We start from the raw sequence: 27193 nt of genomic DNA on the forward strand, positions 1-27193 counted from the left end.
TTTCTATGAAAGTTAGAGGTGGGCTGGGGGAGGGACACTGGAAGGGAAAACAGACAGTGTTTGTAAGAACCCAGAAACCACTATGGACATGGGAACTCACATAAGAGAGTTTATTAAGCAAACAGAGTGTTTCCCTGCAGGGTAAGAGAGAAAATGAGAGGAAAAGAGAGAGAGAGAGAGTGCATGCGTAAGAGAGAGAGTGAAATGGAGGAGAGAGCAAGAAAAATGGCGGGAGAGCTATTCTTAAGCAGTTGAATTCTGCAGGCTAAAGGGACCAATAACAGAGAAGGATACTTGCAAGCTGACTGATGAACCAATAGCTAGCTAGGATGTTCACAGACTGACAAGTAGCTGGGAGGTGGGGAAATGACTGCAGTGTAAAGGGCAGGGGAGCAGCTTTATATTATATTATATTTCCCTGTTTTTGTTTTTAAGAGAAGATCTTTTGTTCTCCAGTTCTCTCCCCCCTTATCTCTCCTTCCTGTCTACATGACTAGGCCTGGTTTTGCAGGTGAGATTTAAAAAGTAAGAAGCAGATGGGGCAGGGTAATTCAGCCAGGCAAGGGCCCAGGGGACATTAATTAGCAGCTCCTTGCTTGCAGTCCTTGATAAGGGCAGGGAAATTTGAAAATCAATGTACTCTGAAGATCCTTGACATTCCATTCTCCCAGGAGCAGTCTCCAACTTCCAGACTTCCAGAGGCAGATGGCTTTCATGGACTTCATTTCCTCGATTGACTGATCCTATTTCCACACTAACTGCCTGTCCCCAATTCTGGCTTCATTCCCCCTCTACTTTTAGGAACTCCTTAGTGCTGTAGGGAAAGGGGTGCGATGACCACTCTGGCTTCTTTGAGCTGGAAGGGGGCAGCGTGGGGCAAGCAGTTTGGTGTTCCCTTTTTAGAAATCGGGTCAATTGAGGGGTCTGTGGTAGAAGTCTGGTTGGGGAAGAGCAGGTTGTAAAGGCATCTGGGGGTGGGTGCTTCTATGAGAGAAGAACAAAAAGACATGAGTACTGAAATGAGATTAATATAATATAAATGTTGCAGAATCTGGACCATGTCAATGAGTATCATGAAGATGACAGAAGTCAATAATCCCTCACCAGGGGGTGGAAGAACTGAGAAGTTGTTCCCATAACAAGGTCTAGCAAAGGCTGGAGAGGACAAGGCCTTTATTTGGGAACTTTAACATTGTCCAGGTTATCAGGAATGTAAACACAACATTTAGTAGAGATCTCTATATTTCTGTTACTAGCAAACATAGATTAAGCCTACCTGTGTCTGTAGGCTTTAAACTGACTAAAAACTTCTGACTCTGGCAGTTTCTCTTGATAGTTATTAGGCACATTTGCCTAAGAATCTCTCTTTTGTAGCTTCCAGTCTTTATTCTAGTGAGCTAACACAAGTGTATATTTTAAGTTACATTTAACTATTATTTCTTTTAAATGCCCAAGAATGGCAATATTTTGGTTTTAACTGTTTTTCTAGGTGTCTAAGATCAAGCTGGTCAAATTGACCTGTTCCTTTCTTGTTAAAGAGTCAGCTGAGTTCCCACAGGGGTCACTCATGGGGAACTTGAGAGCAGCTTCTTAGCTCCTTAGTGCCATTCATTAGGCAGGGTCTCCTCGATGAGGTGGCTTCCCTTGGAAGCATCAAGGATGTCTCCCTTTTCCAATGACCCTCCTCTGCAGCAGGTGCACTGATTGGTTTTTTATCCTCTACTGGTCTCCTTAGAGAAGTCCTCTTGTTCCTGGGTTCAGGCTGACTTTGAGGGCAAGATACTGGTTTTTCTTGGTCTCTGTATTTAATTTCAATCTCTAAGTTTGATCTTATCCATCCAGCAAGCCAGTCTCACCAGTCATAAAGTAAAAGTGCTGGGCTTTAACTTAAATGTCTGTAACTTTATAGTTATTTACCCTTTTATTTAACTGGAGTCTGTATTAGTCCTGGAAGTTATCATTATATACTATCTGTTCTGTAGGTGATGACTTATTATCACAAGTTACCTAGGTTCTTGAATCAGTACCTCTGCAAAACAGGTAACAGTTTTACAAAATGTAATTAGCAAGAGTAAAAATACATTCAGCTTGTATAATAGCGATCTTGAATTTTTGGCTGAGCTCTACTTTATATCCCGTTTGAGATCACAGTAGTTTTACAACAAGAATGAATCTTTTGAATGTAACTTTAAAGAAGCTGGAGTCTGGCTTATTTTGGAGCCACTCTAACATGCAGTAAAGGTGGGAGGGGAGGCAGAGTCTTATCTCGGGTAAGGCGTGGCTCTTTACAAATCTTAAGTGAAGTGTTTTAATTCTGATGTTCAACTTTGCTTCTTTCTTAAATGTCATTTTAAGAAGTTTACATATATTGATTCCTGAGTTTATTTGAACATTAGTTAACACAATTTAACATTATATCTAAAACATGAATTAAAGAAAGGCTGAGAGAGCTTTTAACTTTCCTTTTGTGTGGCAAAGTGGCAAAATGCTTTCATGTTTCACAATATTAACCTTTAAACAAATCAGGCTCTCATTAACTTTTAGAAATACATTTACATTTAATTTTTTTTCATCTCAGTGTAAAAAGTAACAAATTTTACATATACCCTATTGATGACAGATCCTATAATAGAACATTAAATAGAAATAGAAATAAATCCCCAATAACATTTACTCTTCTTATAAGTTTAAAATTACCATTACATACAAGTTTAATTTAGAGAATAGCAGCTTGATAAATTTTCTGCTTTAAAGGCTTGTATACCTGGAAAATATGAACACATTTAATATACAAAGAATGACCATTCCACAATTATTACCAAATTTAGTTTTTAAAGAAAAATTTAGACTGTAACATAGTACAGTACTTTAACAGTTGTTGTTTAACCATAATTGTATAAACCCCAATTTTTAAGACTAGTTGTTCTAAAGAGTAGAACTTAACAGACATAATATTAAGAGTAAACTTTACCAACCTATGAAAACACCAATAATGTTTAAGTATGTTACTCCATGGAATTTAAGGAGTTGAGAGTACTCGATGTTATTTAATAATTAGCATTTTAACTTTGTAAATTAATCAGATGTCTCTAACAAACACATTTGAGTAATCCCATACATGTCAACTCTAATTCACTCATCTTACTGTAAAAAAAAAATCACCAAGATATCAGACAAGTGTACCAACAGTATTTGCTGTCTCTTTCCTGTTGAAGAAAGGTCCTAGAAAAATTGATGTTAGACATTTTATAAACATCAACATTTTATTAGTTTGACCACCTAGTGACTTGTGAGTTAATTTTAAAGATATTTTAGTTTTATTAGTTTACCCAATTTAAATGGAACCTTTTTAAATCACGTGAATTAAAAGTATTTGGATCCATTTTTTAAATATTAATTTTATGTATGCTTATATTTAGTTGCACACAGACAGACAACACATAACACAAAAGCAAAGGCCTTGTAATGTTTATCTCCAATGCAATATAACAGATGTTCAAAAATAACTCTAGAGTTGGATAAAAAGAACTGATCAAAAATCATTAACCTAGGTATGTAGGATCAAAATTGTGAGTTCAAAAAATATAGCATTTAAGAAAAACAAGAGTCCCAGAAGAAAAATGATAATGGCCATTTATTATAGCATGAGAGAGTGAGAAAGAGAAGGGCAGAGAGAAGGGGTAAGAGGGAGAGATAAAGTGTTCTGCGATGCAGCCCAGGAGAAATTTAAAGTGGACACTTTTTTTTTCTTGGGTTTGAGACTGGTCTTCCACCCAGCCTTCTGGCTTCCTCCATTTGCATTTCAATGTAAGCCTTGACTGAGATCTGAAAGGTTCTAGCAGAAACTTGATGTCTAGGGCATTTTAACCCTTTTTCCTGGTTAGTAATTAACTCAGGTTTGGATGCAGAAGATTGTGAAACATTATCTCCCACTACTTTTGAGGAATGGGGCTACTATACCATACTCCTTACTGCGACATGCCACTGGCTGGTTACTCCCTCCACACCAGCCATCTCCTGTAGGGAGACTAGAATACGTGTTCAGGAGCTGTGCCAGGAGGACTGGGTGGGCTGGGCAGAACGGAAGCAGAAACAACAGGGCAAAGGAGATGTAGGAGCAGTGACTGGAGGGACCTCTGCTGCAGCGGACTGGTATGGGGGTGGTTTGTTAGCTGAGTTGAAGTTGGAGAAGGAGGAGGGATTAAGAGGGGGAGAAGAAGCCAAAAGGAGACATTCAAGATTGCAGGAAGAGCAAAGAAGTTCAAGTAAGAAAAGACTTGAAGATAAGGACTCCCTCTCCATCTGCCCGCTCGCTCACAGAAGCTGTGTGCCATTTTGTGGCCATTTTGGATTGATTCTTAATGGCAAATAATAAGTTTCAGTAGAAATCAGCAGGGGAGCCATCTGGAGAGCTCACTGAAGAGAAGTGGTCTCAGTAGCATAGTTTGCAATTATCTAAAGGGTACTGTGGCCAAATATCATTAAGTTTTGATGGCTTTAAGCTGGGGGTCAGGTGAAGGGTTCTGAAGTTGTCTAATAGACATCCCAGGGGTGAATCTGCTGGAATGGAGGACCCAGATCCCATGGTGGAGACTGATACAGCCAAGTTAGTGGCCAGGGCATCCTGAGGTCAGAGTAGTTGGCTGGAGACGAGAAGGCAGCACAGAGAAGGGGTCGTCACACACGCATCAGTCTGTGTGCAGGGCAAAAGCCGAGAGAGTTGAGGACCTGACATCAGGATTTTCGAGAGAGAGTGAGCACAAAGAGGAGCCTCAACCCTGAGAGAGAATCTCCACCATAAAGATCAGGGCCCCACTTTAGATAAAGTCAACTAAGGGGGCCAGCCGTAACTGCAAAAGTCGTGGATGGGTGAGCCCCTATTCCTCAACCACCTTGAGGGTATCGGACCATCAACTGTCACGTCTCAGGTCAGCAGAGGAGTGTTTAAGCTGACCTAGGGAAAAACTCACCAATCTGAAGGCCGGTGGTAGATGTGGAGAGCGTCTGGGTAAATGGAAGGTGAGACCAGCGTCTGGGGGTCTGGGGCAACGGATGGGATTCCACCCACCTAAGCAGTGATAGAAAAGCCCATCCGAGTAATGGCACCAATGTAAGAACCCAGAAACCTCTCCGGATGTGGGAACTCACATAAGAGAGTTTAGTAAGCAGAGTGTCTCCCTGCAGGGTAAGAGAGAAAATGAGAGGAAAAGAGAGAGAGTGCATGCGCAAGAGAGAGAGTGAAATGGAGGGGAGAGCATGAAAGCGAGGAGAGAGAGAGAGAGAGAGAGAAAAATGGCGGGGGAGCTATTCTTTTTTTTTTTTTTTGCGGTACTGGGGATCGAACTCAGGGCCTTGTGCTTGCAAGGCAAGCACTCTACCAGCTGAGCTATATCCCCAGCCTGGGGGAGCTATTCTTAAGCAGTTGAATTCCGCAGGCTAAAGGGACCAGTAACAGAGAAGGATACTTGCAAGCTGACTGATGAACCAATAGCTAACTAGGATGTTCACAGACTGACAAGCTAGGTTGTATGTTGGGAGACGGGGAAATGACTGCAATGTAAAGGGCAGGGGAGCAGCTTTATATTATATTAGTGTTCAAGGACAGAACTCAAGGGAATATTCAGTATTTATTTCTAAGGTTGAAAATGAGGAGAGTCTGCAAAGGTACCTTAAGGAATTAACAGAGTTATGGAAAGAACTAGGAGAAGAGTTTAAATAAAGGGACTACAAGATATCAAGAAGGAGTGAAGGAATAATGTTGCCAAATAGCCCAGGAAGGTCCAGAAAGATGCTACCTTTGTTTTTTTCTGTTGTTGTTGTTTTTCTTTTGGAATGACAATACTGAGATTTTGGCTAACTTTGTGACTAATTTTAGTGGCGTGTGGGTCCAGAAGCCAGGTTGTGAGGTTTGAAGGGTGAATATGAAGTGAAAAAGTCAAGACAGCTGGGGATATAGCTCAGCGGTAGAGTGTTTGCCTAGCATGTATGAAACCCTGGGCTCATCCCCAGTACTGAAAAGAAAAAAGTGAAGACAGTGTTTCCAAATTATGCTTTAAAACATTTGCCTAAAAAGAAGAGGTTCAGAAAGAGAGGTTTAGTAGGACTTTCAAAGGAAGTTGTATTTGCTTGTTTGTTGCCCCCAGAATGAGAGAAACTTGAGTTTATAGACAGAGTAGAAAGAGCTAGTTAAGAATAGGGACAGGCTGAAAATGGAGGAAAGATAGGGGATAATTAATGGTATAAGTTTCCAGAAGGAACATGAAACTATTGAATTAAGACTAGGTAGAGGGGGCTGTGGCTGTGGCTCAGTGGTAGAATGCTTGCCTCACATGTGTGAGCCAATCCTCAGTTCAATCCTCAGCACTGCATAAAAATAAATAAATAAAATAAAGGTATTGTGTTCATCTACAACTAAAAAAAATATTTTTAAAAAAAGACTAGGTAGAGGAGCCAGTCACAGTGGAGCACACCTATAATCCCAGTGGCTTGGGAGACTGAGGCAGGAGGATCATGAGTTCAAAGCCAGCTTCAGCAACTTAGTGAGGCATCAAGCAACTAAGTGATAACCTGTATTTAAATGAAAAATAAAAAGGGGCTGGGGATGTGACTCAGTGGTTAATACCCCTGGTACAAAAAGAAAGAAAGAAAGAAAGAAAACACTAGGTATAGGGAGGCACCACTTATCCTCTAAAATTGGGGAAGGACATATGGATAGGTGGAAGGAAGGGCAAGAGAATAGAATAACTTGTGCCTGAGATTGTTGAACTTTTCAAAATAGGAAGCATGTTATACAGGAAAGAATTAAGTAGGAGGACTCAGGAGGTTGTTATCTGTTTTGGATAGCCACAGAGAAAAATGCGGGAGGGGAGTAAATAGCATGCACTGGTCAAAGACAAAGGATTATTGAGCTTCCTTAAGGGTTCAGCTGAAGTTGAGAACGTAAATTTGGAGTAGCACCAACATGTCTAGTTTTGTGAATTTCTTCAGCTTAAATGTAGAAGAGAAAGCATGTATTAAAATTGAATTAATCTGGGCCTGGGGAGATAGCTCAGTCGGTAGAGTGCTTGCCTTGCAAGCACAAGGCCCTGGGTTTGTTCCCCAGCACCGCAAAAAAAAAAAAAAAAAAAAAAAAAAAAAAAAAAAAAATTGAATTAATTGGGCTTTGCTGGTTGAAGGGAGTACAAGAGAACTGAGAATGATTGATGGTGTGGTCTGGTCTAGATAGGGAAATTAGGATAGGAGAAGGTTAGTAAGCTTGAAAATGGAAGTTAAAACAAAGTAATCAAGGGATTGAATGTCTGTGAAGTTGAACAGCAAGAGTATAACTAGTTGGAGTTGAGGGTGTGAGGAAGCAGGAAAATAGGAAGTTACAACAGAAAGTTAAGTAGTAGATTTCAGTGGTGGGTCAGTTCAGGTTATGAAAGAATGTAGCGTGTGAATGTAGGAGTGGGTAAATAAGGTAAGTGAAGGTTGTTTGATTTAAGGTCAAGAAACTAAAGCTGAAGTGTTGAGTGGATTATCTTTGGGGACACTGACATAACTGAGTTATCAATGGCAGACATGAAGCAGAGTGTTAAGGTCCTCCATGAATTTGGATGAGTTGCCAGGAGATAGATAGCAGAGATTTGGGGGAAATAAAGGGGGCCTGTGGGTGTAGCTCAGTGGTACAGCACTTTCCTAGCATGTGTAAGGCCGTGGGTTCGATCTCCAGCACTGCTAAAATGAACAAACAAAAATGTGAAGGTTAGTATAGTTGGATAATGTGAGCATCAAAGGAGAAAGGGCTTTTTACACAAGGAAGGAGAAATAATTGTTTGGAAATAGTGTTGAAGATATACAATTTTGTGTTTTGAAAACCAAGGAATAGTCAAAGTCATGAGAAAAACTAGCAAAATGCAATCTAAATTGGGGGTCTTTAATCTTAATGCTAACAAATACACCTGTTAACAGTTGTTTGACTTATGAGGTTCTGTAGTTCACAAAATATTTGTAAACATTCTGAAACAAAGAGATTTTTTCCTTGTGGCACCTGATTAAATAGAAGGTCCTTTTGATATTTTGTTTTGTTTTGGGTGCTAGGGATTGAACCCAGCAGTTCTTAACCACTGCACCACACCCCAAACCCATTTTTAAATTTTTTTGCGACAGGGTCATACAAAGTTGCTTAGGGCCTCACTAAGTTGCCAAGGTGACTTTCAACTTGCAATCCTCTTGCCTCAGCCTTCTGAGCCTCTGGGATTACAGGTGTGCACCACCATGCCTGGGTATGGTGTCTTTAAATGAAATCTGATTTCTCTTAAAGTGGAATTTCTGATTTTATATTTACCTTCTTAAAGAAGGAGTTTTTATTCTGTTCCCACGTTTGCAATGGGCAGTCCTTACCTCTAAGTGTTAAAGTAGAATATAGAAATATATTTCAAAGAAACAGAGTCCAGGTTAGATGACAACAAAGAATCAGAATATGGTTAAGGTAAGAAGACAAAGAAAGCATACTTTTAGAATATGAAGATGTAGGTGCAGGTTACCATTGAATAAAGGTTTAAGATATTGCAACTGAGATTTGAGAAGGGTAGAATCAATGAAAGGGGAATGAAGCACAGAGAAGTATAAAGTACAAGGATAAATATCCAAAGGGACATAGATTTTATGTGGTGATTAAGAATAATAGAAATGTGAAATAGGGTAGGATTAGCTAGAAATTCCATTAGTTTCTGAGGCTTTATAGTAACTAATTATCACCTTACTATTGTATGACTTGAGTACTCACCTTAGTCTAATAAATGAATAATATTTTAAACAATCTATAAATGTATTTTAACATTTTAGTACATTTTGTTTATGCCTAATTAGTTGTGTCTGTCTTAAAACAACTTTTTTTTCATTGTAGAATTTAGCATAGGAAAAGCCCCATAAACCCACTGTAACCATGCTATCTTTACTTTGGAATGTTACTTATCCAATTTCTGTTCTTATTGATTTGTCATTTTCTATACAGTTGCAGGCATAATGGACATAATTTTTAAAAACTGAATACAAAATTACCGTTGCATAACAAATTTCATGTTTCCACGTAGTCTTTTTTTTTAGGGGTGGGTGGGTGGAGGGTACTAGGAACTCGTACCTAGTTCGAACTCGGGGGCACTTGACCACTAAGCCACATCCCCAACCTGATTTTTGTGTTTTATTTAGAGACAGGGTCTCCTTGAGTTGCTTAGCGCCTCGCTTTTGCTGAGTCTGGCTTTGAACTTGAGATCCTCCTGCCTCAGCCTCCCGAGATGCTGGGATTATAGGTGTGTGCCACCACGCCTGGCTTCACATAGCCTTCGTAATATTTTTAATAGTGGCACCACAGTCATAGGACCATAATCTATTTAGTCATTTCTCCATTATTTCTACTTAGTTTCTGTTGTAGAAATAGATAGCTGTCTTGAGCATCTTCATAATATATACATACTGCTCTTTCTTTGCTAAAGCATTAAACACTACAATGTGCACTTGATGGAGTGCTTTAAATGCAAGGGTCTAGCAGCCATGGAGAAAGAATTAGGGTTTGGGAGATGAGACTAGAGTATGGGAGACTAAGTAGGAGGATAGTGACCTCAGAGATGTGAAGGACTGGTATAGGGTAATTATAATGGAATTGGGAAGGAAATGAATAAGTTAGACATTTTGAAGGAAAAACTTGATGGGATTTGGTGACTGGAAATGAAGTACGAAGAACCGAAGATGACTTCAAACTTTCTAGCCTGAGATAGTAAAGGAAGTAGGGAGATTTTTCCTGGGGAAAAAAAAAAGACTAAGACCTTCAGGTATTTGAAGGATCTTCACATGGAAGGAGTATTCTATGTCACTGTAAGAGGCAGAGGTAGCTAGAGGGCAGTATTTATTTATTTATTAAAGTTTTTTGTTTATTTTGGTACTGGGGATTGAACCCAGGGTTGCTTTACTACTGAGCTACTTCACCAGCCCTTTTTATTTTCTGTTTTGAGACAGCATCTTGATAAGTAGCTTAGGGGCTTGCTAAATTGCAGACTGGCCTTGAACTTGCCATCTTCCTGCCTCAGCCTCCTGAGTTGCTGGGATTACAAGTGTGCACCACTATGCCTGGCTTAGAGGGAAGTATCTTATTACAGGTAGAGCAGATTTAAAAATGAATAAAGGCTTTTCACAGGTAGTAAGTATTTCTTAATAGTGGAATAGGTCAGACAGAGGTTTAATGTTTGTCTACTGGGGTTATATATGTAGAAAAGATTCACACACAGGGTAGAACTGTGCTTCTCAAGTTTTTTTTTTTTTAAAAACCTATGTCTCCTACCATAAACATGAAAACCTCATACCTTCCTTTGTTGTGGGGGCAGAGTAGGTATGTGGGAAAATAAAAAAAAATTAATTTGTACATATAGCATTATAATATTGAATTCTTTTCAAATTATAAAATTCCCTGGCAGAGGACTTTTCAAAGTCAGTATTATTTTAGATGACTTAGGTTGCCTTCAACTTGGGCATTTTTTTGTGGTGCTGGGATTGAACCCAGTGCCTTGTGCACATGAGGCATGTACTTTACCAACTGAGCTATATCCCCAGCCCTGACTTGGGCATATTTTTAATATGAAGTATCAGTTTCTTTTTTCTTTTTCTTTTCTTCTCTTTTATTCTTTGTATGTATATGGGTGGGATATGGGGGATTAAACCTAGGGATGCTTTACCACTGAGCTCTATCCCCAGCCTTTTTTTTATTTTTTGAGACAGGGTCTCAGTAAGTTTCAGGCCTCAAACTTGTGATCTTCCTGCCTCAGCCTCCTAAGTTGTTGGGATTACAGGTGTGGGCCACCATTCCTGGCTGATGTGTCAGTTTTGTGAAGTAGCACTGAGCACCCTATTGCTGAAAATATCTTTCTTAAAGATATTTAAGAAAAGTTTCAAATTTATAGGTACTATAGTTTATAATCATTATTCCCTGGATAAATTTCTATTATGACTCCTACTTTTTTATATGTGAATAAGGTTGGGAAATCAAGGCAAAGCCTGAGAAAGGAAAGATTATATTATAATTGTTTGTTGTCTAAAGTCACAGAAGATAAGATAAACTTTATGACTCTCAAAAAGAAAGTAACTTGTAGTTGTGGATCACAAGGTACAAATGGTGGGGAACTCATATCTGTAGCAACTTCAAAGGATCTCTTGAGAGGGAACAATAAAGATGATTGTTTTTGTTTGGTTCCCCACATCCCCGCTGGGGCTCTCTACCACCAAATTACATCCCCACCCCTTTTTAATTTTATTCAGGTTTTTAAAATATATATATATTTTTTAGTTGTAGGTAGACATAATACCTTTATTTTATTTTTATGTGGTACCAAGGATGGAACCCAGTGCCTCACACATGCTAGGCAGGCATTCTACCACTGAGCCACAATGCTAGCCCCTTATTTAGGTTTTTTAAATTGATTTTTTCCACATTATTTTATTGGTGCATAATGTTTGGAGTTGTTTCTACATATTCATCTACAATGTAACAATATAATTTGACCATTATCACTCCCAAGCACTCTAAATTGATTTTTTAAATTCGTGTATTATAGTTATACAAAAAGTGGAATTCATATGTTCTTACATGCATTGTTTTGTTAATTTCATTCTACTGTCATTCCCCTTTCCTATCCCTCCTCCCTTCCTCTATTCCATTGTTCTCCCTTCTATTTTCATAAGATTACCCACCTGCCACTTTTAAAATACCTTATTTCTCTCTAGCTTCCACATATAAGAGAAAACATTTGAACTTTGACTTTCTGAATCTGGCTTATTGCACTCAGCATGAAGTTCTCCAGTACCATTCATTTATCAACAAATTACATAGTATCATTCTACTTTATATACTATAACCCCCCCTTTTGGTACCAGGGATTGAACTCAGGGGCACTTAACCATTGAACCACATCATCAGCCCTTTTTTGTATTTTATTTAAAGATGGAGTCTCACTGAGTTGCTTGGGCCTAAGTTGCTGAGGTTGGCTTTGAACTTGTGATCTTTCTGCCTCAGCCTCCTGAGCCGCTAGGATTAGAGACCTGTGCCACTGTGCCTTGCTTATCCCAGCCCCTTTTTAATCTACAGTTTTTTTTTATTGTAAACAAATGGGATACATGTTGTTTCTCTGTTTGTACATGGAGTAAAGGCATACCATTTGTGTAATCATAAATTTACACAGGGTAATGTTGTTAGATTCATTCTGTTATTTTTTTCCTTCCCCCAACCCTCCCACCCCTCTTTTCCCTCTATACCGTCCTTCCTTCCTCCATTCTTGCCACCCTCCTTAACCCTAACCCTAAACCTAACCCTAACGCTAACCCCTCCCACTCCCCATTATATGTCATCATCCGCTTATCAGCGAGATCATTCGTCCTTTGGTTTTTTGACATTGGCTTATCTCACTTAGCATGATATTCTCCAATTTCATCCATTTGCCTGCACATGCCATAATTTTATCATTCTTTATGGCAGAGTAATATTCCATTGTATTACAGTTTTTTAAAAAAGGTTTTTTTAGAAGTTGATAGACCTTTTTTTTTATTCATTTATTTATTTGTGGTACTGAGAATTGAACCCAGTGCCTCATACATGCTAGACAAGTGCTCTACCACTGAGCCACAACCCCAGCCCCCCATATTTCTTTTGGTGCATTATACTGGTACATAATAATGGGATTTGTACATACACACAATATAACAATATAATTTGTCCACTATTATTCTGCAGCACTTTCCCCTCCCTCTCAGACCCCCACCCCTATTCCTATTCCTCTATTGATCTCTCTTTGATTTTTAGGAGATCCACCCCCATCTTTCTTTTCTTTTTTCCTCTCTAGGTTCTGCATAGGAGAGAAAACATTTGACCCTTGACCTTCTGAGTTTGACATATTTCACTTAACATGAGGGTTTCTAGTTCCATCTGTTTTCTTGCAAATGACATAATTTCATTTTTTTATGGGTGAATAAAATTCCATTGTGTATCTATACTACATTTCCTTCATCCATTCAGCCATTGATAGACACCTAGACTGGGGCCCTAATTTGGTTGTTGTGAATTTTGCTGCTATAAAAATGGGTATGCATGTATTGCTGTAGTAAGAGGACTTTAATTCTTCAGGATAAATTCCAAGGAGTGGTATAACTGGGTCATATGGTGGTTCCATGCCTGGTCTTTTGAGGAACCTTCATGCTTATTTCCATAGTGGTTGTACTAATTTACAGTCCCACCTACAGTGTAAAAATGTTCCTTTTTTCCCACATCCTCTCCCTAGCCCCTCCCCCTCTTTTTTGTATTGGGGATTGAACTGAGGGCCACTCAACCACTGAGCCACATCCCTAACCCTGTTTTGTATATTATTTAGAGACAGGGTCTCACTGAGTTGTTTAGCTCCTTGCCATTGCTGAGACTGCTTTTGAACTTGGAATTCTCCTGCCTCAGTCTCCTGAGCCACTAAGATTACAGGCATGCATCATCATGCTGGCTCCTTAGCCCATTTTTATTTTGAGACAAAGTCTCATGAAGTCACCCAGGCAGGCCTTGAACTTGTAATCCTTTTGCCTCAGCCGCACATGCAGATGGAATTACAGGCATGCTCTACTTACCACTCCTGGAAAGGATGTTTTTATTTGATGATATAATATTTGTTATAAATGAATATAATTTAGAGAAAAGTCTGTTCTAGGGCATCCTGTTCAGGTGTGTTTCTTGTAGAGAAAATAGAAAAATAAACTTGTATTTGTAGTCTGTCACCTAGGGAATAACTATGTTGGAGCAGCAACAACTGAGTTCTAAATCAGACAGTCATCTCTGGTCTCTTCTGCCTCTAAGTTTCTGTTCTGAAAACTGTTACATCTGAATGATTTCTTGAATGAATTTTTTTTTGTTTGTTTTACTCTCTCAGTGTAGTGTTCTTCAGAGTCTGAAAGAGCTACTGCAGAATTGGCTATTGTGGCTTTCTATGGACGTTCGCATGAAACATCTGACGAGCAGTCCTCTGTGAGTTATCTTACGGTCCTCCACAAAAAAATGATCTATACAAAAATGTTTGCATATGGGGCTTAATATTGTGACATGAAACCTCATCGTTTGGTAGTACTTTTCTGAAAGATTTTTTTTGTTGCTTTTCATTCTTCTTCCCCACAAAAAGAGAAGTTAATTCTCCAGGTTCCTATTTTATGTCAGAAAGCAACCCTTTAACCTCAAAGGAACTTGGCATGAGTTACTTAGCAAAACACTGGAGACCTAAGATTAGCATTTGCAACTCTGACTTTCATTCAGTTTAATTTACTTTATAAAATGTATTCTTATATGTAAAGTCAATTTTGCTGATGGTTAGAAAATCTTTGAGGTATTTTTTGCTGCAAAGTTTTGATTATATGTTCCTCTGGTGTAATTTGGTTATGTGCATTAATTTATCTTGACGTTGAGGTTAAAGAGCCTAAATTTCCATTAAATGTGCACTTTACCCTAAAAGTGAAAATAAAAGACTGGATTTCAAGGAACCACATAATCGTATTCTATTATCAGCCATGTTATTTTATAGCATTTAAAATTTTTATGTTCTAGTAAGTTGTAAATATAATCAAAAGTAGAGAAAATAGTGCATTTTTCCTCTAGGTACCCATCATCCAGCTTCAAAAATTACCAATCATGGTTAAATTTTTTTCATATATAACATCCTTCAACTTACTCCTGGATCATTTTTTTAAATACCAGTTTTTTTGAGGTATAATTAATTCACTTAGCATAAAGTTCACCCTTCAGAGTACACAATTCGTTGGGTTTTAGTATATTCACAGAGTTGTACATCTGATTTCAGAATGTTTCCATTATTCCCCCAAAGAAATGCTATTACCTATTAGCAGACATTTCCCTACTATGCCCTGGCAACCACTGATCTACTTTTTATCAATTAATTTACCTTTTCTGAGCATTTCATATAAATGGAACCATGCAGTATGTGGCCTTTTGTGTCTGGCTTCTTTCACTTCATGTTTTTTTCCCCTACATTTTGCTGGGGGAGTAGTGGAAATTGAACCCAGGGGCACTTAGACCACTAAGCCATATCCCGAGCCCTTCCCCTTCCCTTTCCATCCCACCTCTTGTTCCTTTTCCTCTATTTTAAAAAATTTTAATGAATTTTTAAAACTTGTTCTAATTAGTTATATATGATAGTAGAATGCATTTTGACACATCATACATAAATGGAGTATAACTTCTCATTTGTCTGGTCGTACATGATGTGGAGATACACAGGTTATATAATCATATGCACATAGGGTAATATTGTCCAATCCATTCTAATGTCATTCCTCATGTCCCCTCCCCCCTTTTCCTCTATTGATCTCCCTTTGATTTTTAGGAGATCCACCCCCACCTTTCTTTTCCTTTTTCCTCTCTAGGTTCCACATAGGAGAGAAAACACACGACCCTTGACCTTCTGAGTTTGACATATTTCCCTTAACATGAGGGTCTCTAGTTCCATCCATTTTCCTGTAAATGACATAATTTCATTTTTCTTTATGGGTGAATAAAATTACATTGTGTATATATACCACATTTTCTTTTTTGATATATTTTTTAGTTGTAGATGGATATAATACCTTCATTTATTTATTTGTTTTCACGTGGTGCTAAGGATAGAACCCAGTTCCTCACATGTGCTAGGCAAGCGCTCTACCACTGAGCTACAACCCTAGCCCATACCACATTTTCTTTACCCATTCAGCCATTGATAGACACCTAGGCTGGTTCCCTAATTTGGCTGTTGTAAATTGTGCTGCTACAAACATGGGTGTGCATGTATCACTGTAGTATGATGCCTGTAATCCCTCAGGATAAATACTGAGAGTGGTAATAAGTTGGTTTTGTGGTGGGTCCATGCCTAGTCTTTTGAGGAACCTCCATACTGATTTCCATAGCGGTCATACTAATTTATAATCCCACCAACAGTTTAAAAGTGTTCCTTTTTTGGGCTGGAGAGATAGCTCAGTCGGTAGAGTGCTTGGCAAGCACAAGACCCTGGGTTCGATCCCCAGCCTCGCAAAAAAAAAAAAAAAAAAGTGTTCCTTTTTAATTATTATTTCAAAATAGATTCTTTTGTCATGTGTAACTAAAAACTCTTCTTTTTTCTCCTCCCTCCTGGATCATTTTTAAGTAAAACCCAGATACCATCTTAACTGTAAAATAATGATACCATTATGATATCTAAAAAAAAAAATAATAGTTCTTCATATTGGGGGGGGTACCAGGGATTGAGCCCAGGTGTGCTTAACCACTGAGCAATATCCCCAGCCCTTTTTATTTTTTAATTTTTAAAAATTTTTGAGTTGGTCTTGCTTAGTTGCTTAAAGCCTTGCTAAGTTACTGAGGCTAACTTTGAATTTGCCATCAGCGTACCCCACTGTGCCTAATAGTTCTTAATATATTCAAATATGCAACTGATGTTCAAATTCCCCTTTGGTTCAGTTGCATATGAGTGATTAAAATATGAGCTCAGGCCCATTTTCCTTGTATTCTTAACCCTACAGTGATCTACTGTTTGGTTAGTAGAGGATAGAACCTTCTTGAGGGTAGCATGAAAAATTGTTTTTAATTCATATTCATCTTTATAATGTTTATATATATGCCTGATGGTTTTTAGAAGAAAATGGAGCATTAGTAGATAGTGAAAATGTTTTAAAGTGCTGCGTTTCTCAGTGTGTGGTCCTTTGGACCAGTAGTGTCAGCATCACCTGGGAACTTGGTAGAGATTAAAATTTTCAGTCCCTGCCTTAGATATACTGAATTAAACTTTGGAGGTGTCCCAGTAATCTTTTTTTAATACTTCCATAATTCTGGTGCAAGCTAAGGTGTGCTAATAACTATTATAAAGAAATTGTATTGAGTAGTTTGTTTGCTTCATTAACCTTTGGCCAACTTGCAGTGTAAGTCTCAGACACTCCTGAAATAGGTATATTACAATTTCTATATTGTCTTCTTAAGAATCCTAGGATCTTTCTTTATTAGTGTTATAGATTCAGGGAGAATATCTACAAAGAAGCAGGGCTTTCTAAAATTCTTAAATAAATGAGCATATATATACATATATAACTTTTCTCATTATAATAATATTTGGTATTATGTAGTTTAGCTCTTTAGTTCTCAGTAATTCCTTTTGGAAATATGAGTACAATGCTATATTTCTATCATACGATCATATGTCATGTGAGTGTTGAAAAGGAAGTGAATTGTAGTTATAGATCACAAGTAGAGATTGTTAGGAAACATTTTCAGTAGTGGTTCTCCAAGGACATTTCTAATTGTCATAGTGACTGGGAAGAGGGTATTGCTGTTTTGGCAGCAGCTAGGGATGCTATATGCTGTGGTAGGGAATAGGAGGTTGTCCTGAATAGTGAATTGTTTCATCCAAAATGCCAATAGTGTCCTGTGGTAAAACACTTCAGAAGAGGTTCAGTGGTAGAGTACTGGCCTAGTTTGTGTGAGGACCTGGGTTCAATCCCCAGCACTGCCCCCAGTTTTTTTTAAAAAGATGTTCTGAGCGATCATCATTATTTCAAATTATTTCAGACACATTTGCCAAGTGCTTCCAAAAATCATCATTAAACCCTATCAACTTTGCTAGTAACCAGCTGACTGCATGAATGCCACCTATTTGAATTGTCTCCTAATCCTCCCTTCCTTGTTCTGGCACTGAACCATCAGAGTGGAAGTGGTAGAGTCATCATCTCTGAAGCTCTGAGACTACATATTCCTTTTTCCAACCATTGTTGACTACCTGGATAGGAGGGTAAAGCTATGAATTCACATAGCAAGTCTCTTCCTAATCTATTTAAAAGCAGATTGAAACAATTGAGAAATGGATGGATTGAACTAACTATGCCCAGTGTGATTTAAAGAGAATTAGTTCATTGATTTGGGAAGAATGTAAAATACCCATATCTGCTTTTTACTAAAAGAATGAAAGATGCCAAAAATTTTGTTAATTCAATTTTAGGATTAGATTGAATTCAGTAGGGACTATACATATATTGTCATATCTCCAACCCTTTTTTGTTTTTTATTCTAAGACAGGGTCTTGCTAAGTTGCTTAGATCCTTGCTAAGTTGCTGAGGTTGACTTTGAACTAGTGATCCTTCTGCCTCAGCCTTCTGAGTTGCTGGGATTACAGGCATATGCTACTATGCCTAGCTCCAGTGAAAATATTTTAACAGTATCTTTAACTGAGGAATTCAGGCAAAACTGGGTTTTGATTTATGTATTAGGTTTCACTCATTGTTTTGCAATGTTACGGGCATCATAAGAAATGATTCCTAAAGTCATTTTAATGTTTATCCTTTTAAACCACTTGTGATTTATTTGAGATTAATGAGTTTTCATTATATTTTTTTCTGGTTTGCTTTAACATTTTGTTAATTTTCAGATTTTATTCTGAAATTTTCATGTTGCTTTGTTATGAACTCATTCCCCCAGTTACTAGAAATAAGTATTCTCTGAGGATCCCTATACATTGGTAATGTTATTTAAAGTCTATATAGAAATTAATCCTTTTTTCCTCCCTCATAATTACTAGTAGAGTCTGGTTACTGAGGATATTCTATGAACTGATCTTAATGGTTCCCTAGAGGGCTAAGTGTAGTTTTATGATTCATCACTGTGATTTTTTTTTAAAAGGGAATTATACATTGGAATACTAATAGTCCTTGTTGTATATCCTATCTGCTTCTTGCTATATGTTATCTACCTGTAGCTTGGAAATTGTGAGCACTTTTGCTGGTCTGGATCTGAATGTTATGCATTTCTTTATTGCAGAGAGACAACTCTGGGTGGATCCATGAACTCTGTGTCTAAACTGATTCACTATGTAGGATGGCTGTCCACTACTGCAATGCGATTGGAGAGTAACAATACTTTCTTGTTGCACTTCATTTTGGATTTCTATGAGAAGGTAGCACACATTCCATTTTTCCAGTTTAGATTTTTGTGATAGCTATTCACTTTTCTAGCCTATTATTTAAATTTCATGGACATCCATCAAGGTGTGCTGTGATCTTATTAGCATGGTTAAAATAACCACACATTTTGAAGTGGATTATTATATTTTCATCTGAATAAATGACTTTCATAAAATAAAGTATAAAAACAAATGTCTTTTGTTTTTGGTCTAGTTACCTACCACTTTAATACACATTGACCTATACTAATACTGGCCCTAGAGGGAAGTCTGTTTCTAGCATCACTTTTTGCTTATTCACTGTACATCACCAACCTCTGGCAAAAACCAAGATATCATCTTTTTTTTTTTTTTCCAGATCTCTACACCTACCTTTCAATTACCTATATTCTCCTGGTACTTAGTAACTTTATGATACTAGTACTCTTACTGTTTTATAGTATTTAACCTGGAAAGAACTATTACCATGAAATACCCATTAAAATCTCACTCTTCCTACCTTTCTTTCTTCATTAATACCTAATTGTCTTGTGTTATGTGTTTGCTTACAAGCATGCTCTCCTTTAATTTTCTAGGTCAAGCACTGACTAATGTGATAAATAAGTATTCATGGAACTTTAGGAGAAAGAAATGCTCCTTCTTCTACTCTTTTAATAATTGTGTCCTAGAAATAATTCTCTATGGTTGATATTTGATGAAGTTTATTTTCAGCAGACTGGTGGCTACCTATTCTATTTAGGTAGATGTTTTTATTATTTATGTTGATAATTCTTTGGGACAACTTGACTGATTACTGGTGAATAATCTATGTACTGATGTTATCATTTTTCCCAAAAGGTATGTGACATATATGTAAATTATAACCTTCCATTAGTGGTATTATTTCCTCCTGGGATCTTCTATCCTGCACTCCTCAGCCTGGATACCAGTATACTGAACCAGCTGTGTTATATTATGCACAGGTACAAGCCTTTTTACTATTTATTACTTACTACATCATAATTTTATCTTTATCTTTCAAGTGTAACACAATAAACATTCCTATTCATTTTCTGCCAAGGCATACAAAATAGGAAATATGGTGTTCTGTTGGATACAGAATTCCAATATGGGATAAGATAGCTGTGCTATGTGTAAGCCCCCCACTACAAGGGATATGGAATTTAAAAAATTCATAGTTAAGGATCTGTTGTGTAAGGTATAATTGCACTCAACTTTGTTAATTTCTGTGTCTTAAAGAAAAATTAGTCATTTGTTGATAACTGGTTTAAGTGTATGTAGCTTTTCTGGGAGATGAGAGGAGCTATTGCCAATTATATGAAACTCTAAGTATTATTTCTGATCTCTTATTCTTTCACTTGTGGACTGAAATTACTCTTTTCAATCATAGGTGTAGAACCTTTTTGGCTTAACTTGTAGAACTATGTCAAGGTTAAAATATTTTACAACTAATTAGATAATCATTCTCAGGCAAGAAAAAAATATATCCTTTTTTCTGCTGTGACTTTTTTACATGAAGAAAATATATTCTGTATCAGTGAGTGACTGCTTTTAATTCTCTATTAATTTTTGATAGTGAAACATTAGAAAGTTGTTGTCTGTTGGGCTGGGGTTGTGGCTCAGTGGTGGAGTGCTCACCTAGCACATGTGAGGCACGGGTTCCATCCTCAGCACCACATAAAAATAAATAAATAAATAAATAAAATAAATAAAAAAATTTAAACTTTAATTAAATAAACTAAATAAATAAAATAAAGGTATTGTGTCCATCTATAACTAAAATATTTTAAAGAAAAGCATGTCTGTCATTGTTTTGTCTTTTTAAAATAAGGTACAATTTACATACAGTCAACTGCACATCTTAAATGTACAATTCAGTTTTGAACCTCTATTTTTAAAATTCTTGGGGGAGAATATGACACAAAATGATAAAGTCATTAACCAGACAGCTGAATATTTGTACGTATTTACATTTATTTGCATTTAAAATGTAAGTTTTTGTTTATTAGTATTTCAAAAGCATTGCATCTAAAGGCATGCTAAACATTTCATTCTATTTGTTCTTATCTTAGGTATCGTAAAAATTTGACTGCAGCAAAGAAAAATGAGTTGGTACAAAAGGTATGAATAATAAATCTCTGTGTTAAATCACTATTTTTTAAAAACTGACCTGTTAACAATAAAAAGGAAAGTTCGAATAGATATTAATGATAATTTTCTTTTCTTCTTTGACTCTTTAGGCAAAATCAGAGTTCAGTTTCAGTAGCAAGACCTATCAACAATTTAATCATTATTTGACAACCATGGTTGGTTGCCTGTGGACATCCAAACCCTTCAAGAAAGGAACATACATTGATCTCCAAATTCTCAAAAAAGCTAGAGTAGTGGAGTACAAAAACAGTTTAAATTTAGTTTATCACCCTTCTCTATTAAGCTATGCTGCCTCCTTTTTGTTGCAGGTAAGAGCATTTAAAAGACTTTTTAGATTTTATATAGTGATACTATAATGGCAAAAATAGGAAATACCACAAATTTAGTGTCTCTGAATTGCAAAATACGTGTTCAGTATTTTTTTTTAAGTAACAATTAAGTTTTAGGCATTGTGGAGGCTTTAGGGATTCAGTTAACTTAAATAAGTCTGTCTTCTAAGAGAATTTGGGCTTATAGTTGCAACAGACTTGTAAACAAATTAATACAGCATAGTGATGTGAAGTGAGAAAAAGTAGTTGTGAGAATGATAAGGAAATGATTTGCTTAGTTCTGCTTGGGTAGAGGTGGTGCCAATTAAGAGGCTTCATAGAAGTGAAAGTTCTCATATAATCTTAGACCAGTTGGAAAATGTAGGCCAGATAATATTATAATTAGAGTCTTCTCAGAAGCATGCTGATTTAATGGATTGATAACAGTGTGGGCAGGGGGAGGGGTACCTTCGCAGTACTTTATCCTCAGCTCTGTCATTTTCAACATTATCAGTGACTTGAAGAGGATTCATATAGTGTGTATATCAAATGCATGGATGACACAACAGGGTAGGATTGCAAGTACTCTAAAAGAATATAGATTCAGAATTTCCTTAACAGGTTGGAACAGTAAGAAATCTAACAAAATGAGGGGCTGGGGTTGTGGCTCAGTGGTAGAGTGCTTGCCTAGTATGTGTGAGGCACTGGGTTTGATTCTCAGCACCACATATAAATAAATGAATAAAATAAAGGTCTATCAACATCTAAAAATTTTTTAAAAAGAAATATAACAAAATGAAAAAAATGTATTGAGGGGGGAAGATAATTGAACAAATGTTTAATATACACATATAATGAACCAAGCACTGTAATGAAAAGACATATCTGGGTGTTGCCCCTCAAAGAGCTTACAGTTTAGTTGGGGAGGCAATCAATCAATAGACATCTTAGTATAAACAGTGATGAGCAATGTGTGAGGTTTCCATTTTCCCCACATCTTTCCCAACACTTGTTATCTGTATTTTTTATCCTAGTCATCTTACAGGATATGAAGTAATATGCATTTTGGTATTGATTTGCATTACCATGGTATCTGTTGATGTTCAGCATCTTGTGCTTATTGGCCATTTGTATATTTTCTTTGGATAAATATTTATTCAGACTCTCATTTTAAATTTGTATTTTGTTACTGGTTTGTGAGAGTTCTTTCTATATTCTAGATATAAGTTCCTATCTAAATATATACTGGCAAAAGTTTTCACCTATTCTGTGAATTGACTTTTCACTTTTTTGGTTTGCATCTTTTTTTAAAAATATTTTTTAGATGATAGACCTTACATATTTTTTGATAGACCTTTATTTTACTCATTTATTTATATTTGGTGCTAAGAATCAAACCCAGTGCCTCACAGATGCTAGGCAAGTGCACTACCACTGAGCCCCAACCCCAACGCTGTTGGTGTCTTTTTTTAAAAATATTGTTTTAGTTGTATATGGTCACAATACCTTTATTTTATTTATTTATTTTTATGTGGTGCTGAGGATCGAACCCAGTGCCTCACACGTGTGAGGCAAGCACTCTACCACTGAGCCACAGCCACAGCCCTTGTCGGTGTCTTTTGAAACACAAAAGCTTTCAATTTTGAAGTTCGATTTATAATTTTTTTCTTTTAGTGCTTGTTCTTTTGTTTCAAATTTAAGAAATTACTGTCTAACCCAAGGTCATGAAATTACATGTCAATTTTATAGTCAGCTTGCCAGTTTCTACAAAGAATCCAAGTATTATTCTGATAGGTAATGCCTTAAATCTGTAGGTCAATTTGGGTAGTACTGCCATCTTTAAGTCCTCTAACACATGACCATCAGATATCTTTCTATTTATTTGGTTCCTCTTTAGTTTTTTCAACAATGTTTTATGCAATGAGTATAAGTTTTATACTTCGTTAAATTTATTTCTAAGTATTTTTCTTATGTTACTACAAATGGAGTTGTTTTTGAATTTAATTTTGATTTCTCATTGCTACTATAGAAATGTAATTTAATTTTATATATTGATTGTATTTCCTGCAACTTTATTGAACTTCTTTATTAGTTATAATTTTTAGGTGATTCCTTAGAATATTCTTTATCTAGAATTATGTTATCGGCAAACAGAGATAATTTTATTTCTTCCTTTCAAATCTCAGTGCTTTTTCTTTGTCTTGCCTAATTATCCACCTTTAACTTCAGTTATATTGTTGAAGAAAAGTGGCAAAAGTGACCACTTGATCATGGGGAAAACATTTCACTTTGTTACCAGTTTTCTCTGGATACCCTTTATCAGATTGAGGATTTCTCTTCTATTAGTTTGTTGAATGTTTTTATCATGCATGAGTGTTGGATTTTGTATAATGTTTTCCTACATCTACACACTTGATCCTATGGTTTTGTCCTTTATTTTTTCAATATAGTATATTACATTAATTGATGTTCAGATGTTTAACCCTGCATTCCTGGAATAAATCCCTCTTTGTCATGGAGAACAATTCATTTTATATGTCACTAGATTGTGTGTGTTAGTAGTTTGTGGAGATTTTGTATCTATATTCATAAGACATACTGGTTTTTCCTTATAATGTCTGACTGATTTTGGTTGCAGGTTAGTACTGGCCTCATTGATTGAGTTAAGAAATGCATTTTTATCTTGTACATTTTGGAAAACTTGGTGAAGAGTTGGCATTATTCTTTAAATATTAGATAGTGAAGCCATCTGATCATGGGCCTTTTTTTAGTGGGAGGTTTAAAAATTACTAATTCAATCTTTTATTATAGGTTTATTCTTATATCCTATTTCTTTTTGATGTTCCACTTTTTAAAATATAGGTGTTTATAGGTGCAAATTGATCTCAAAATGTTTTCTCATTTTACCTTTTTTTTTTTTTTGGCGGGGGCGGGTGCTGGGGATCGAACCCAGGGCCCTGTGCATGCAAGGCAAGCAGTCTACTGACTGAGCTATCTCCCCAGCCCTTCCTTTATTTTTGATACTGGGGATTGAACCCTAGAAATGCTTTACCACCGAGTTACATCCCCAGTCCTTTTTATTTTTGAGACAGGGTCTTGCTAAATTGCTAAGGCTGGCCTCGAATTTGCAGTCTTCCTGCCTCAGCCTACTGAGTCACTGGGATTTACAGGAGTGCTGAGTGTTTAAAGACAATTTTTGCCAACTGCCAATTTTGTTAGGGAATATAGTCTGGATTTTGCTGTTTACATCACATGTTCTTGTGTTCCTGCTATTTCCTGTAAGTTAGTAGTTAGATCTAAGGGTTTGATCAAATTTGGGATCTTTTGAAATTTTAATAATCTTTTAATTTGGCAAGAAAATTTTATAGATAGCATTATTTATTTGCATTAGAAGGAACTTAATATATCTGATCATCTCTCTTTTATATTAGTGTGCATTGCTGATTATTGCCCAGATTTAGTTCATCAAAGTGTTGATGTGGTGATATTTTATCATTCCTTCTTTATTATCTGAAATATTTTCTGTAAAGAAAAATTTTTCTTCATTTTGATGCTTTTAGGATTTTAAAAATTGTTCCTTTTTTAATTGTCCTCAGGTATCATGGGAATGACCTAATCTATGATTACTGAAAGTGAAAGTCAATGTTGTCATTAAGAACTTAGAAGTTATTGCTTTACTCATATCCTGGTATTATTGTTTAGTAATTGTGTGATCATGGACAAGTTCTTTAAACTCTTTGGGCTTTATTTACCTTGTCTGTTAAATAGGACTGATAATACCTACTTGTTTGGGTTGTTATAAAAAGTAAGTTTCATGATACATGTGAATCTAATTATCTTTGGCATATAGTATTGCTTGGATAAATGTTGCTGTTGTTATCTATTGATTGATTTTTATCATAATTCAAGAATATTTTTTGAAAATTTTGATTATTAGTTATTATTTCCCAATTCTTTAAAGCAGTAGTTACAGTTGAGGGAACTGACATTTAGCAATGTCTGGGGACATTTTTGGTTGTCACAAATGAGAAAGGGAATATACTGGCATCAAGTGGGTGAGACAAGGGATGCTATTAAATACAGTACACAGGACATTACCCCCCCACACAAGGAATTTTTCAGTCTAAAATGTTAATAGTGCCAAAGTCAATACACCCAGCTTTAAAGGTTTTCTCTCCACAGTCTGTCTCCAGCATCTTACCTGTACTCATCTTCTGATAAAGCTGTCTTATTAGATGATTTGATATGTTCTTGAGTGTATGCTTGTAATCAGTTTCATGCTGCATACTCTCTTACTTCAATGGATATTGTTTAGTGAACTTAAGATCCTATTTCTGTTAAGTAATTTTTGACATGGTGAAAGTTTTTAAAATTATTTTTTTGAGGAGGTTGTACTTACACATACAAAAAGTCAGAAGTTACATAAAGGTATATAATTTTAAGGAAATGATACATTTTGGATTTGCTTCAAAATAATTAAGAAGTATTTGGAAATTCCTCAAAAAGTAAACAGAATTTGTCATCTGACCCCATAATACTATTCCCAGGTATATACTTAAATTGAAAATGGTGCTCAAACAAATGTATGTACACTTATGTTCATAACATTATTAATACAATAGCCAAAACAAGAAATAGCCCAACAGTTCATCAGCTGATGAATGAATAAATTACAGCATAGCCATACAATGGAAATTATTCATCTAAAAAAGGAATGAAATACTGATACATACCATAATGTGAATGAATTTTGAAAGCATTTTGCTAAGTGAACAGCCAGACACAAATGATCACATGTTGTTTAATTTTACTTATATGAAAAACTCAGAATAGCTGGGCATGGTGGTGTACCCTTATAATCCCAGCAGCTCAGGAGTCTGAGGCAGGAGGATGGAGTTCAAAGCCAGCCTCAGCAAACTAGGGAGGCCCTAAGAAACTCAGTGAGACCCTGTCTCTAAATAAAATACAAAAAGTGGTGGGGATGTGCCTCAGTGGTTAAGTGCCCCTGAGTTCAATCCCTGGTACAAAAAAAAAATCCAGAATAGGCAAATCCATAGACATAGAACACAAATTGGGTTTTAATAATCTTACCCATTGTATCCTGTGGTTACTTCATTCCCCTCCCCAGAAACAACTACTCTTAAATATCTTATACCAGATACATGGTGTACATTTCTGTAAGTTATCTTTTTCAACACCATGTACTACACTTACTGTTTTGTCTCTCAATTTTTTTAACTTAATATTTGGGCTTTTGTTTCTTATTAATACATAAAAGGTTGCCATATTTTTTTTGGTGTTTGCATAGTATTCCCTTATATGAATCTAATATATGTTAAAGTGATCCTTATTGAGAATCTAAGTTGTTTATAATCTTATTAAGTTATTCTAATCAACACTCTTGAATTGTATATATTATTTTACACATATGCTAGTATGTTTGCTAGATAAAATTACTCAAAGAAGAATTGATTTTAAAGGAATATCTTAAATTTTTGTGATTATTGTCAAATTGCTTTCAGTGGAAATTTCTATTCACACAAGCAATGAATGGGTTTCCATTTCTCCATACTCAGTCAACATATGCATTTCCTACAGTTCTTTAATAGATTGTTGTAAAAATATTTTCATTAGCCGTTGATGGACCTTTACTTTTTTATTTACTTATTTATATGTGGTACCAAGAATTGAACCCTGTGCCTCACACATGCTAGGCAAGTACTATACCCCTGAACCACAACCCCAGCCCCCTAT

At 36.3% G+C, this 27193-nt stretch overlaps 1 protein-coding gene across 1 annotated transcript in view; it reads left to right on the forward strand.

The window, feature by feature from the left end:
* Nucleotides 1-27193, forward strand: part of Cenpi (centromere protein I) — a 73271-nt gene that overhangs the window by 40937 nt on the left and 5141 nt on the right. Inside the window, exons 15-19 of the mRNA XM_047536012.1 lie at nt 13929-14023; nt 18839-18974; nt 19818-19942; nt 21053-21101; nt 21221-21439. Coding sequence (XP_047391968.1) covers nt 13929-14023; nt 18839-18974; nt 19818-19942; nt 21053-21101; nt 21221-21439 — 624 coding nt within the window. The remainder of the gene's footprint in view (nt 1-13928; nt 14024-18838; nt 18975-19817; nt 19943-21052; nt 21102-21220; nt 21440-27193) is intronic.

Source organism: Sciurus carolinensis, chromosome X (assembly GCF_902686445.1).
Source record: "Sciurus carolinensis chromosome X, mSciCar1.2, whole genome shotgun sequence".
NCBI classification, from domain to species: Eukaryota; Metazoa; Chordata; class Mammalia; order Rodentia; family Sciuridae; genus Sciurus; species Sciurus carolinensis.